Here is a 14,278-nt window from a genome sequence, read left to right on the forward strand (position 1 = left end):
CGATATTCCACGCTTAGCCTCATTTGCATATTACTTGCGCAAGAAGCCGCGAGTGTAGACATAGCCTGCCAGAAGCAGCAGGCTAATCAGAACACCTGCAGCCCATAAAGGACATTTATTTGGGCATCAGCTTTTGTGGGCTGGAGCGCACTTGGTCAGATGCCTAAAGTGAAAGCTTCCTTTTGGCAGGGGTTTATACCTACATACAAAGATGGGAGTGCGTGGACTAGGGGTCATCAGGTAAATTAAAATGTAGCAGATTTAAAACAAACAAAAGGAAATATTTCTTCACACAATACACAAGTCAACCTGTGGAACTCCGTGCCAGAGGATGTTGTGAAGGCTAAGACTTTCATGGGGTTAAAAAAGAACTAGGTAAATTCATGGCGCATAGGTCCACCAATGGCTATTAGCCAGGATGATGTCCCTAACCTCTGTTTGTCAGGACTGTGAGGGTATGTCTACACTACAGAGTTTTGTCAGAAAAATGGCCATTTTTCCACCAAAACTTGAGGAATGTCCACACTGCAAATGCGTTCTTCCGCAAGAAGATCGAAAGAACAGAGGGGTTTTTCCGGCATTGGTAATCCTCATTCTACAAGGTAGAAGCATTTTTGCAAAAGAGCTCTTTTGCAAAAAGGCGTGTGTGGACAGGGAAGAGGGAGTTCTTTCAGAAGAAAAGGAAAGAGTAAAAAGCACAGGTGCCGTGGTGGCTGTTCCATCCATAGCAATCACAGCTTACATGTGAGAGAGTGTCCATTCAGTCTGGATGCTGTCTTTCAAAAAAGCAGATTGCTTTTTCAATGCAATTTTGCAGTGTGCACGCTCTCTTTCGGACGAAACTTTTTTTGGAAGAGATCTCCTTGGCCTCGGATGATAGGACAAGAAGCAATGGGCTTAATTTGCAGCAAGGGAGGCTTAGGTTGGACATTAGGAAAACCTTCCTGTCAGGGTGGTTAAACACTGGAATAAATTGCCTAGGGAGGTTGTAGATTCTCCATCATTGGAGATATTTAAGAGCAGGATAGATAGACACCTGTCAGGGATGGTCTAGATGGTGCTTGGTCCTTCCGTGATGGCAGGGAACTGAACATGATGGCCTCTCAAGGTCCCTTCTAGTTCCAGTATTCTATGAGTCTGTGATTTGATGATGATTGCCTATTCTGTTCATTCCCTCTGGTGCACCTGGCATTGGAAGACAGGATACAGGACTAGATGAATCTTTGGTCTGACCTGTACAGCCGCTGTTAAGTTCTTATGGATCTAGGCAGGACTAGTAAGTAGAACTGAAGCCAAGAGGGAGCATGTGGTGTGCTGCTGCCCTATGTGGCTGGGTATAATTCCTGTTCTGAGGCTTCTTCGGTAATCTTCTCAGTCCTCTGAGAACATCACTGCTGCTATGATGAGAGCTTTATGAATCAGAGCAAAGAACTGACATATACCCAGGACTGATTCCATCACTCAATGGTTAATTTGGGACACGTAAACTGGGGCCTGCCACTCTGCCACTGACTTAGTCACCTTTGGTGAGTCATTTCCTGTCCCTTTTCCCCCATCTGTAGCATGAAGTCCAGAGGGCTTTGAGCTCTCTGGATGAAGAATGCTCTACAAGTTCAGTACATTATGGTGCATGCCTGAACACCTGGGGGCTGTGGCTATTGTGTTCTATACATGTTGGGTGGGAAAATATATACAGCTCATCCATGTGGTTTGCAGCTCTCCCATCCAATGCCAGGATTTTGCTCTGTCTGGTGGCAGAAGCCTTTGGCCAGCCCCTTGGTCATTAGAGTGAGTGGGGGGAAGGGAGATGAAGAGCTAAGCATGTGTCTTTATGCTGAGGTCGTGCTAGCTGAATGTGCTGTAACAGATGCTTTCCTGTGGCCGGCAGGAGCTGGATAATTACCGTCTGGCCATGAGGAAGATGGCAGATGACATCCTGTCTCTGCGCAGGCGTGTTGCCAGCCTGGAGGCGGAGAACAGCACGCTGCGCCGCAATCTGAGCATGCATGAGGAAGTGGGCCGCACACTGCTGAATGACGTGGATGTGGATGTCATGACCAAGGTGGAGATAGTGGACAGTATAGGTAAGTTGTGCGCCTCTACCCTGCCTCTGCACGGCCCAGTGGGAGCCAAGGAGGGAAGAGGCCACCATGAGGAAGAGTGGAGAGGTTCTCTGGTTGTGACGTTACAGGGAGTGGGAAAGTGAAGGATTAATTGCCTTGTCTAGAGCCAGGCACAGTTCCATTGCCCGCACCCAGCTATGGCAGTGCCCCTCATTCCCTGTTATCTCCATCCTTGACCTCTCCTCCAGGACTCTCCCTCTTGGCCAACGTTCCTCAGTCCTAATTGGGCACTGTTGGCCTTAGTAAATAGACCTGTTCCCCTTATTCCCTGGGAGTCCTGAGAGCCGCTTGTATCCACCAGACACGACTCCATGCTGCAGGGCACTGATCAGGCTGTGTGGTCTCTTACAGTGGCCCTCAAGCACAAACTGGCTGCTGGGACAGTGGAGATGAGCAGGATGAAAGACCGTGTGCAACAGCTGCAGAATGAGCTGATCCGGGTAACTGTGCAGATGGCTTTGGCCTGCTGGGCCATTATTCCAGCATAATCAATGCTGTCCTGAGGGCTTCATGGTCTAGCGCAAACAGATACCATGTCCAGGGCACAAGGCCAAAGGTCTGGGCTGCCCTTAGTAAGGGGAGCTCAGAAGAAGGCTGCATGTAAAAGAAGAGAGTTTGATGGAGGAGTTAGGGCATGTCAGAGATGGCTCATAGCATAAGGGTAGAAGCACAAAGCTGGGAGTGTGAGGAAGAAGCATTAGAACAGGGATCTGATGGTTTCCTAAGGGAACTGATGGTTGCCTTTCCCCCACCAGAAGAATGACCGGGAGAAGGAGCTGGTGATGCAGCAGCGAACCCAGCAGCATCAGCAGCAGACAGTACTGAGGAAATACCAGGAGAAAATCACCAAGATGAAAGCTCTGGAGGATACGGTGCGGCAGCAGGAGAAGGTGAGCAGAGCACAGGTGCCCCGGGGGTGCAGAGGAGGGCATCCAGCTGGGTGTCCCACAGGCTTTGTTCCTCTTCCATGCTGGGCAACAGAGCCTGTGCTCATAGTGCATTCCCTCCAGGGAGACCTTGCAACGAGCTACAGCACAGAAAACCCCACTGGGGTCCTGTCCTGGTGTCCTGTTTGTCAGCATCATCTATGCACACAGGATCTGGACCCCATAGACTCACTAACAAGGCAGGATCTTCCTGCCTGCATCTGCTCTCCTTTTGTTGTCCATGTCCTGGTGGCAAGGCATAGAGGCACATTGTATTACATGGCTGGTATTGGATGCAATGCTACAACCAGCCAACCTCCTGCATGAAGTGCTTGGCTTTTCATTTTCGTGTGTTGGAACCTGACCTGGAGAGAGGAGCTGCAACTGCAAAGCATCTGCGCAACACCATGAGCTCCCTTGTACACCAGAGAATGGGACCCCGGCATCCCATAGCTCCTCTAGGGCAGCCTTGGCTGAGCCCTTAGTGTGGAGTGTGATGAAAGTGATTCATGCTAATGCAGAAGCTCAGTCATTCAGCTTTTCACAATCTGCAGTCTGAACAGCATTGGGAAGCTGGGATCTGAGTAGCAGTGAGACCCCCAAAACCCCAGAAGGCAGATTGAATGACATCCTCTGCCCAGACCCATAGTCCCTTTGCCCAATGCCTAGAGGTCCTGGTCTCTTATGGCTGTCTGCACTGCACACTAAGCCCTGGTCCCGGGGATTCAGGTTTGTAGAGTTGGTGTTTCAAGCCCGCGCTTGATCATGTACACTGCATTGTAAACCAGGTCTGGCATTCCTGGAGCCAGGTCTCAGAGCTGTGCTAATCAATCATAGAATCATAGAATACTAGGACTGGAAGGGACCGCGAGAGGTCATCGAGTCCAGTCCCCTGCCCTCATGGCAGGACCAAATACTGTCTAGACCATCCCTGATAGACATTTATCTAACCTGCTCTTAAATATCTCCAGAGATGGGGATTCCACAACCTCCCTGGGCAATTTATTCCAGTGTTTGACCACCCTGACAGGAACTTTTTCCTAACATCCAACCTAAACCTCCCTTGCTGCAGTTTAAGCCCATTGCTTCTTGTTCTATCCTCAGAAGCCAAGATGAACAAGTTTTCTCCCTCCTCCTTATGACACCCTTTTAGATATCTGAAAACGGCTATCATGTCCCCCCCTCAATCTTCTCTTTTCTAAACTAAACAAACCCAATTCTTTCAGTCTTCCCTCATAGGTCATGTTCTCTAGACCTTTAATCATTCTTGTTGCTCTTCTCTGGACCCTCTCCAATTTCTCCACATCTTTCTTGAAATGCGGTGCCCAGAACTGGACACAATACTCCAACTGAGGCCTAACTAGCGCAGAGTAGAGTGGAAGAATGACTTCTCGGGTCTTGCTCACAACACACCTGTTAATGCATCCCGGAATCATGTTTGCTTATTTTGCAACTTAATACATCCACACTGCACTGAGCAGAGCCTCTGACTGGGATCTGTGGCTGGAGCTGCACTCGCACAGAAAAATGACAGGGTTTGGGCCTAGCAAGCTCTGATCCACGCCCTCAGCAGTGTCCTAGGACCTAGGTCCTGAGTGCTTGGGGAGCTGATGTGTGTGGACAGAGGTAGACCTTGAGCTCAAACCTGAGGCCAGGTCTGTTCTACAAACCTACACTGTATAACTACATCTCTTGCGGTGTGAAAATGCGCACCCCTGAGTGATTAGATCAACCTATCTCCTGGCATAGGCAGCACTATATTGACAGGAGAACGTCTCCCACCCACATAGCTTTAGTTTCTGGGGGAGGTGGATTAACTACGTCAACAGGAGATGTTCTCCCCTCAGCATAGTAGCATGTTCAGTGCACCACTGCAACATTTTAAGTGTTAACCTGCCCCTGTGCAGAATAGACACGCCCTTAAAGGACATGATGTGCCTTGTCTGTTCCACATACAATCCCCTCCAGCTGGGGAGCAGAGGAGCAAACTGAGCAGGAGGGGAGGCTAGCAGCAGCATTGCAGAGCAAGGCCTTGTCCAGACTAGGGTTTGATGTTATTGGTAGCATGTATGACTCTCACATTGTAATAATCTAGTGTTAAAGCAGCCTTTACCATGCTGACCTAGACTCCCCTCTGGGCTTCTCCTCAGCCTGTTTAGCACGAGTTGAAGGCAACATGACGTGCAAGCTAGACATTTGGACCCTGTTTGGGACCATGTGCTAAGGACACTCTCACATGTTGTCTAGCCATGGTCCCAGCTCTCTGCAGCATCCTGCTGCTGTTGGGGTTATGTGGGCTGCAGGGGCCATGATGGGCGCTCCCCCATCCACTGAACTTTTCCTTCCAAAGGTGATTGAGAAGATGGAGCACATGCTGGAAGAGAAGTTTCCAGAGGCTGCTAGAACCTGTGAGCAACTGTTGGATAAATGCCCCCCTCTCTCTGTGTGAGAGCCAGGGGCCTGGGCCGGGCCCTGTTTTATGTGAGGGCCGGACAGTTCCTGAGTGATGCAGGAAGAGAGAGAGCAGCCCAAGTTACAGCTCAACCAGCCACCTGGGAGGCATGCAGAAGTTCAGAAGGACCCAGCAGAGAGGCTCATCCTTCAGGGCCATCCCCTGCCCCAACCTTACACCAACCAATGGGGCTATTGTGGAGTAATGTGCTGCTCCATGTGATGTCTGACCCTATGGGAAGGAAGTCAGAGTGCAGATCCCCCAGTGTGGGAAACCTAAAGCCTCAGCTCCTTGCTGTGCCAAGGGTCCTCTGATTCCAGCACGGCAAGCTGGCAGGGGCAAAGAAGTGAAATGACCTGGGCTCCCCAGCCTGTCCCTGTGCAGGGGTGGGTGGGGAAAGTGCTGGAAGGTATGGAGCTATGAAGGGGTCTGAGCATCCTCTCTGTTCTTCTGCCCCAGCTGACAGCTTCTCCAAGGAATTCTACTCCAGCCTGCTAGCTGAGAACCTAAGACTGCGGGAGGAGCTTGGCAGAGCCCGCTCCCGCTCCTCCCCCATCATCCTGCAGCAGCAAGCCTTGCCGGTGAGATGGGCCAGCTCATGGGCAGGGTCCCTAGTTAGCCAGCTGGAGTGCTTCACTTCATGCGCAGGACATTGCACCTAGCAGATCCGGTTTTTTAGTGGGTTATAAGTGCTTTGGGACAGGGACAGTCTCTGCTGACAGATTTGTACAGTGCCTGGCATAATGGGGCCTTGACCTATGATTGGAGGCTCTAGTCACTACTGCAATGCAATATTATATTGTATTTGAAGTTGTGCCTTCACCTCAGCCTCACAGATCCAGGGCCTGCTTAGCAACTCCCTCGCTGGCTTTTTTCTCTCCCCCACCCTATTAGCATCCCCATTATCTGGATTTTATGGCGTGTAAAGGGAAAGAGGACACAGGCCGCCTGTGGCATGATGGGAAGGGGGTGGAGCTGTAGAGGCTCCAAATCTCACTTTCTGGCTGTGTTGTGTGTTGTAGGACATGTTCTCCACCAATGCAGAGAAGCTATCCTTGCTGGCCAAGCTGGAGAAGGCACAAGGTCGCATTCATGTTCTGGAAAGCCAGGTATTTGACAAACCCTTTCTTATTGGCCATCATCCCAGCATATGCATCCCATCCCCAATTTCTACCAGGAGCATGATCCTGTGTCATGAATGAGAATGAAGTCTGACAGCCCTGAGGGCTGACTTACCCCTTCGTGTTCTCCCAGGTACTGGCCTTTCCCTCAAGGTATCTATAGCTACATGATCACCGGTGGAGAAGGGACTACATGCAAAGCATTGTCTCATCTGTGCTCCTTTCTCACAGGAGGGGAGAATGGGTTCAGGTTTATTGGTTGGTGAAGAGATGGCTCTCACAATTGTCCAGACAGGCAGTCAGTGGTTAGTGTAAATGTTGTGAATAGGAATTCCACAGTCAAGAAAAGATCAGTCCGGTGCCACTTTTCTCCCTGAGTCCCATCACCATGCAGGAGCACAACATGGAGGGAGAAACATCAGTTTTTGACAAATCTGAGGCCCAGACCATGGGAGCTCAGAAGAGCAGCATCAAGGCCTTAAAGTACATGTGCCTAAAAGCTCCCTTGCTCACCAGCCTCCCTGGCATTGACCATTTTCACAGGCTTTCCCACAAATAAGCCCCTGGCTTTATTCAGGGTTAAGGGGGGCTGTAGCCAGGAGTCTAGCAGGTGCCCGTATCGGTACTAATGGGGGGAAATGGACCTCAAAAGAACCTCCTGTGTGGCTTCAACAACCCTGTTGCCCAGGGGCTATGTTTCATAGTTTCCAAGCTGCCTCCTCACTCGACTGCACTTTGCTGTGTCTGGCTGTTCTAGGCTCTGGGTAACAGCCAGTCTTGGGTGGGGAGTCCACAAGTGAACAGCCTAAGGTGCACTTGTCCGGTTCCCACGTGTCAGTGAGCAGCCTGCACCACCTCTGCTTTCAAGAGAAAACCTGTGGTGAGCAGGCAGGCAGGGCAGCGCTAGAATAACGCGCTAAGTATCTGGTCTCTCCCTCCCAGCTTGAAGAATCTGCAAGAAAATGGGGGCGGGAGAAGCAAGACCTCAGCACCCAGCTCTTGGAGCAAGATCATGGCTTTGGGCGCTCATCCAGCACCATCCTGCATGACTTCTCACTGGTCAGTGATATGCATGCCATGTGAGCCAAGCCATGAGCATGCAAGGACGGGGGGGGGGAGGGGTGGAACTCATCCAGCTATAGACTGACCCTTCCCATACTCAGCTGCTCACCTCCTGCTGTGGCTGCTGTCCATCCGGCTGGTGTAGGAGCCACATTACTGGTCTCTCAAAATGTCATCTAGTTTTCCTTAGGCAAGGATTAATGGCCAGGTTGAGCGTACCTTATAAAGGTTTCAGCACTCCATATAGGGTTCAGAAGCTGGCATTGACCATTTTCACAGGCTTTCCCACAAATAAGCCCCTGGCTTTATTCAAGGTTAAGGGGGGCTGTAGCCAGGAGTCTAGCAACTTCTCGAAGAGCCTCCTTTCCCATAAGCATATCCAGGCTGAACAGCTCTTTGGTTTGTGCTAGCTCAGTACTGCACCTCCTCTACACATTCCCAGGAGCAGAGAGGAGGAAGAGAATCGGGCAGAGCAGCCAAGGTGTAAGAAGGGCAGGAAAGAGAGTGGGTCCTCTGCTGTTGACTCTACCAATCTGGACCACAAAGGCTGTTCATTGATCAAAATTTTGGTGCCTGAACAGCTAGTCTCAATGAATTTTTGAGTCACCCATCTCTTTTGCAGTGTCAGCGAGAGGCCAACAAAATCATCCTTAATTATATGCACAATACACAATTGCATAGGGCACCTGAAAATTTGGGGCACCACCAGGTCTTAATGTCCACCCATCTGCCTCTTTTCTATCCCTGTTCTGTGGCCCTGCTTCCTCTGAAGAGGATCTAGTTACCTTACAAGTGACAAAGCCTGCCAGAGCTATTAGCAGAGCACTGAACCTGTGAAAGAGCCATTCACGTGGCAGTGAATTCGTTTAACTGGCATTTGCCAACCCCAGATAAATCCTGTCAGTTTCTGAATTTACCGTGTTAGTCTACAGTTTAAAATTTGTTTGAAAAATATCCCATTAGTGTGTTGCTGAAAATTATAACATCACATCTCTAAAGAATTGTCTCCTCCCCCCGCTCCGCACAACTGCCAACGGATATAGGAACACCAGTTTAATAGCACTGCAGAGGGCCCCTAAATTCTAAGAGAGGCCCTTGAGGTTAGGGCTACCCTCCCTTTGCCGACATGCCCATGTGCTTACTGGACTGCAGGAGTAGTCTCTTAGCCTCATCACTTAGGCTCCATCACCCCTAATTGACCTTGGCCCACCTTACCCAAGCCCTTTGACTTCTTCCCATTATCATAGGAGAGTTGTTGTCAGACCAGTGACTTCCCAACCTTGTAAGTAGATGCATTTGCTGATGGGGGTAAGTCTGAGCAGAATCTGCCTCTTCCCATTCAGGTGGGTGGACACTCCTCCACCATGGCCTGCTCTAGACCCCAGAAATGGGATTTACAGTGTGGCAGGTGGGCAAGCATATCACTGAATGGCATGCAGAGTCCAGCCCAGAATCTCCTTGTTAAACATTGGGAGGAGAAAGTGGCAGAGCACCAGTCATAGAAACTGGTAGAGTCATGGTGGGCCCACAGGGTACACCCTAAGTACTATGGGATTGAGGCACTGGACACAAAGGAATTTGACAGCACAGAAAAATGGAACGACTGAAAGGAAGTGGGAGATTAATTAAGATTCCAAGAATATTCCCTGATGATCATTCTCTTCTCCCATACAGAAGAATTCACCAGATCCCACAACACAAACCAAGAGGCGCCAGATGCTCAATCCACTATCATCGCACCTTCCACAAGATGGACTTACTGGCACTGCTGGAGAAAAACTGTAAAATGTTCTATCTGGTCTTCCCATTCATCTGAAACAGACCTCTCCTGGGAGGGGTCTACTGGAGATGTGTATTAAATGCTTGATGCCCACCACCAAGTGCTATTACTGACATAGGGAATACCTATGCAGTCAGAGCTCAGGGAGATGCTTAGCCAAGTGATAGGATCTAGTCTGAGAAGCCCGTATCAGAGCTTGGAGAAGCACCAGCTGTGGATGCTATCACCAAAGGGGCACCGGGGACTGGGGACTTTGAACCTGGTCCAGGACTCCAGCACTTAAATCCCTGCCCCAAGAGGTAATCCCCCATAGCCCCATCTTCTCCCCATCTTCAGTGACCTGTACGTGTCTCCCCTTGACTGTTACAAGGCAGTTAAAAACCTGGCCTTCAGCATGTTTCCAGTAGCTGCCTCTTGATGGTTCCTTGGGTGATCTCTTCTGCAGTGTCCCAAGCATATAATTAGATGAGAAGCTGGCAACTGGTGTTGGGCTTATCGTCTCTTCCTTTCCTCATCTTCTCCCCAAGGCAGTAGTGTCTTGGAACATTGCATTGCTGGGCCTGGGTGGGGAGGAGTGTGACAAGGTATAATGGACTGAAATTATACCCTGCAGAATTGGCCTCCATGTCTTTAGGAGGATGGGTCAAGAACTTTCTCTTTGGCTGTGATGATGGATAGAGCCCTGCAAATCCACAGATATCTGTTTTACATCCATGGCTCATTTTTGCAGATGCAGATATGAAAAGAAATTTTGTATCTAGAACCCTGCCAGTGTGTGGATATCTGCTTAATATCTGTGGATATCCGCATCTGCAGATGTGGATATCCACGGCTCGTTTTTACTGTACAGATGCAGATACAAACACAAATGCTGTTTCTGTGCAACGCTGTAAGGATGGAACACTGCCCATTCTACAGCACGTTAGCTATGCCTGAAGGACCAGTCTGGATCATTTTCACCCTCCAAGTGATGTTCATGGAGGGTGATGCTCTTCTTTGAGGCGTGTCCCTGAGGGCGCTCCACCGTGGGTGTCTGGGCAACACTGTGCACCAAGTTGGAGATTTTTGGTAGCAGTGCCCTCCAGTAGGCTGCACGCACGAAGCAGACAGCACAGACAGTGCTGCTACCAGGCATTCGCAGCCAACTGTCCCTTCAGTTCCTTCTCTGCCGCCAGTGGCGTCAGTCGGAATTGCAGTTGCTCTCTAGACATTTACAAAAACGTCATCGTTCGTTGTTATTGTTAGTGTAGTTTAGGATAGTTTTTTACAGTTTAATAGTTAAATCAGTTAGTGTTAAAACATTTTTTTCTCATAACTGTTAAGGTTGGTTTTGCCTTAACAATATTTCCTTCCTGGGATGCTAGATTCCCCAGGCTTCAGACGCTGCCTGTCCTGCAGGCTCTCAATCCATTTCCAATGGCAACTCACAGTATGTTCGGTGCCTGGAGCAGGCTCATGCCACAGCCCAGTGCCAGCACTGCAGACAGTTAATGGCGTGCATGCGTAAAGCCAGGGGGCTACAATTGAAGCTTCTCTCCCTAAAGAACAATTGACAGCCCTCTTCATTGGCCATGTCTGAGAAGGCTGTACCCTCGCCAGGGACTCTTCCTCTGACCAGCCTAGGAAGAGATCTCATTCTTCAAGTAAGGGTGACTCCCTTTCAAAAAATGGGGGCAAACACCCAAAATACCCCCTGCACTGATCGCATCTAGGGCACTAGACAAGAAGGTACTGGGACCATCTGGAACCAACGGTTCCCAAGGACCTCACTAAGGCAGGTGTTAAGGCACCAGAGAAGCCCAAATCAAAATTGGCTCCGCCAGCACCATCTGACTCAGCCTCAGTGCCAAAGAAAGCAAGAACTAAGTCAGCTTCTTTGGACACACCTCCGGCACTGAAGAAACCTAGTCTCATTCAGCACCTATGCCACCTCAGCACTGAAGAGGCACAAGCACCCAGCACCAACGACCCCACATATGGCACCACAGGTAGTGTCAGTACTGCCCTCTACACTGCCTTTGGCACCAGTGACCCTGGCACCACCGCCTTTCACAATGGCAGAGGAGCTCAGATTAACATCCATGCCAACAACCCCACTATTCGGCACCAATGGTATGCCCACATCTAGCAGGTTTAGCCTCTCCACTCCTGCAGGCTCGGCACTGCCACTCTCCAGTGATGAGGACAAGGAGCCCTTGGTTGGTACCAATACACCAAGGCATTCCTCCCCAAAACACCCACGACACCACCAGCAGCAACAAGTTCTGCTTCAATGGCAGCCACCTCAGTGGCTGCCATCGCCAATACTAATGCCAACCAACTGGTCCTACTGGGACCCCTAGGCACCCTACGGAGCCCAACAGGTGCAACCTCAGCCAACTCCAGCTATACCATCGAGGGCCACCTCTGTACCTTCATTGGAGAGATTGCCGCACCAGGAAGAAGATGAGCCAGTTTCAGGTGATGAAGAGTCTTCTGTCTCTTCACACCCACCAACACACATCTCATCATCTTCCCCCAATGACACACTGATGCCTCCTCTCCCCACAGCAAGAGATGATTTTAAATTGTTCCAAGAATTTTACAAGAGGGTGGCTGATGTCCTGGATATCTCCCTAGTGAGCTTCTCTGAGACTCAGTATAAATGGATCAGCAGTATCTTACATGCCTCCTCGTCTGCAAAACTGGCCTTACTTATGGATCCAGCCCTCATGGACCCTGCCAAGTGATCTGACAGACGCCGACAACAATTTCACTGGTTTATAAGAGGTTGGACCATAAATACTACGTTGAGCCGCCACTTGTTGTCCCACCCATCTCCTAAGGTCCTTAATGGTAGACACCGTTAATCAGATGCAAAAACAGAGTGCACCTAGGACCATGCTTTATAATGAATGGAAACGCCTTGACCTCATGGGAAAGAAGTCATGCACTTCCGAGTCTCTTCAGCTCCACATATCAAACTACACCATAATGCTCACAAAATACACACAGCATATTTTTGAACAGCTGTCACATTTTATTGATAGCCTTCCAGAGGACAAAAGAGAACAGGAATTTAACTTACACATAACTATATTACAACTCAGGACAGTATTCTATGCATGCTAGCATGTCCTACACCTCATATGTAGCAACACTGCAGATTTTTATGGACAATCAAGTAACAATGTTTTACATCAACTCACAGAGCCATATCCTACCATCTGGCAGGGAAGCTGTCCGCATTTTGGACTTGGTACATAGCGCACAATATCTACCTACAAGCCACTTATCTACTGGGCAAAGACAACTTCACTATCGATGACCTCAGCAGGAATTTCACCTCCAACCGCGAATGGGAAATGGACTCCTGATTCCTTCACTAGTTGATCGGTCACTGGGGCTTTCCTACAGTGGACTTGTTTGCAACCAGTGCCAACAGGAAGTGTCCACAATATTGTTCCTGTGTGGGCATTGCACGCTGTCTCTGAGGGACACATTCACAGTACACTGGAACACACCGCTCCTATATGCTTCCCTCCAATTCTGCTCCTCCATTAGTCAACAAAATAAGATCAGACACAGCCACGGTGATTCTTATTGCTCCTAAATGACCCAGTCAGATATGGTACACTTACCTGTTTCAGATGTCCAGGAGATGACCATGGCAACTTCCATTGCTTCCTCATATCTTAATGCAAGATGGCAGGCGAGTCCATCATCCATGGCTGCAAACACTTCACCTCCAGGCCTGGTTTCTCAATGGTTCACCATAGTTGAACTAACATTCACTGATTACGACAAACAAATCTTATTGAACAGTCGCAGAATAACAACCAGAAACTCTCACCTCCATAAGTGGCGAAGATTCTTACTGTGGTCAGAACGAAAACACTTAAACCCATCCACTGTACCACTGTCTGGCATTTTAGAATACCTCCTAGCACTAAAGGAGTCGGGCCTCTCCTTTAGTTCTCTAATGGTTCTCTGATGGTGGCCATCATGGCACTTCATCAACCCATCGACAACAACATAAGAACCATACTGAGTCAGCCCAAAAGTTCATCTAGCTCAATATCCTATCTGCCAAAAATGGCCAATACCAGATGCCCCAGAGAAAGGGAACACAACAGGTAATCATTACGTGATCCCTCTCCCGTCATCGATTTCCAGACGGACACTAGGGACACCATTCCTACCCATCCTGGCTAATAGCCATTGATGGACCTGACCTCCATGAATCTATCTAGCTCTTTTTTGAACCCTGTTAAAGTCCTAGTCTTCGCAATATCCTCTGGCGAGGTTGACTGTGCGCTGAGTGGAAAAAAAATCCTTTTCCTTGTTTTAAACCTGCTGCCCATTAATTTAATTTGGTGACCCCTAGTTCTTATATTGTGGGAATAAGTAAATAACTTTTCCTTATTCATTTTTTCCACACCAGTCATGATTTTATAGACCTCTATCATATCCCCCCTTAGTCTTCTGTTTTCTAAACTGAAACGTCCCAGTATTTTTAATCTCTCTGCATATGGGACCCGTTCCAAACCCCTAATAATTTTTGTTGTCCTTTTCTGAACCTTTTCCAATGCTAATGTATCTTTTTTTAAATGAGATGACCACATCTATATGCAGGATGGTTTTATATAAGGTTTTATATAGAGTTAATAAGATATTTTCCGTCTTATTCTCTATCCCTTTTTTAATGATACCTAACATTCTGTTTGTTTTTTTGACTGCTCCTGCACACTGAATGGATGTTTTCAGAAAACTATCCACAATGACTCCAAGATATCACTCTTGAGTAGTTGTAGCTATATTAGTCCTCATCATAT

General features: G+C 48.8%; 1 protein-coding gene across 4 annotated transcripts in view; it reads left to right on the top strand.

Annotated features, from left to right (window-relative positions):
• Window positions 1–9,560, top strand: part of CCDC33 (coiled-coil domain containing 33) — a 225,859-nt gene extending 216,299 nt beyond the window's left edge. For all 4 annotated transcript variants that reach the window (XM_025183619.2, XM_025183621.2, XM_025183622.2 and 1 more), the window contains 8 exons: window positions 1,889–2,084; window positions 2,475–2,563; window positions 2,879–3,013; window positions 5,400–5,457; window positions 5,961–6,082; window positions 6,524–6,610; window positions 7,565–7,681; window positions 9,359–9,560. In XM_025183619.2, coding sequence (XP_025039404.2) covers window positions 1,889–2,084; window positions 2,475–2,563; window positions 2,879–3,013; window positions 5,400–5,457; window positions 5,961–6,082; window positions 6,524–6,610; window positions 7,565–7,681; window positions 9,359–9,469 — 915 coding nt within the window. In that variant the 3' untranslated portion in view covers window positions 9,470–9,560. The remainder of the gene's footprint in view (window positions 1–1,888; window positions 2,085–2,474; window positions 2,564–2,878; window positions 3,014–5,399; window positions 5,458–5,960; window positions 6,083–6,523; window positions 6,611–7,564; window positions 7,682–9,358) is intronic.
• Window positions 9,561–14,278: the final 4,718 nt, after the last annotated feature.

The sequence above is a fragment of the Pelodiscus sinensis genome, chromosome 14, assembly GCF_049634645.1.
Source record: "Pelodiscus sinensis isolate JC-2024 chromosome 14, ASM4963464v1, whole genome shotgun sequence".
Lineage (NCBI taxonomy): Eukaryota > Metazoa > Chordata > Testudines > Trionychidae > Pelodiscus > Pelodiscus sinensis.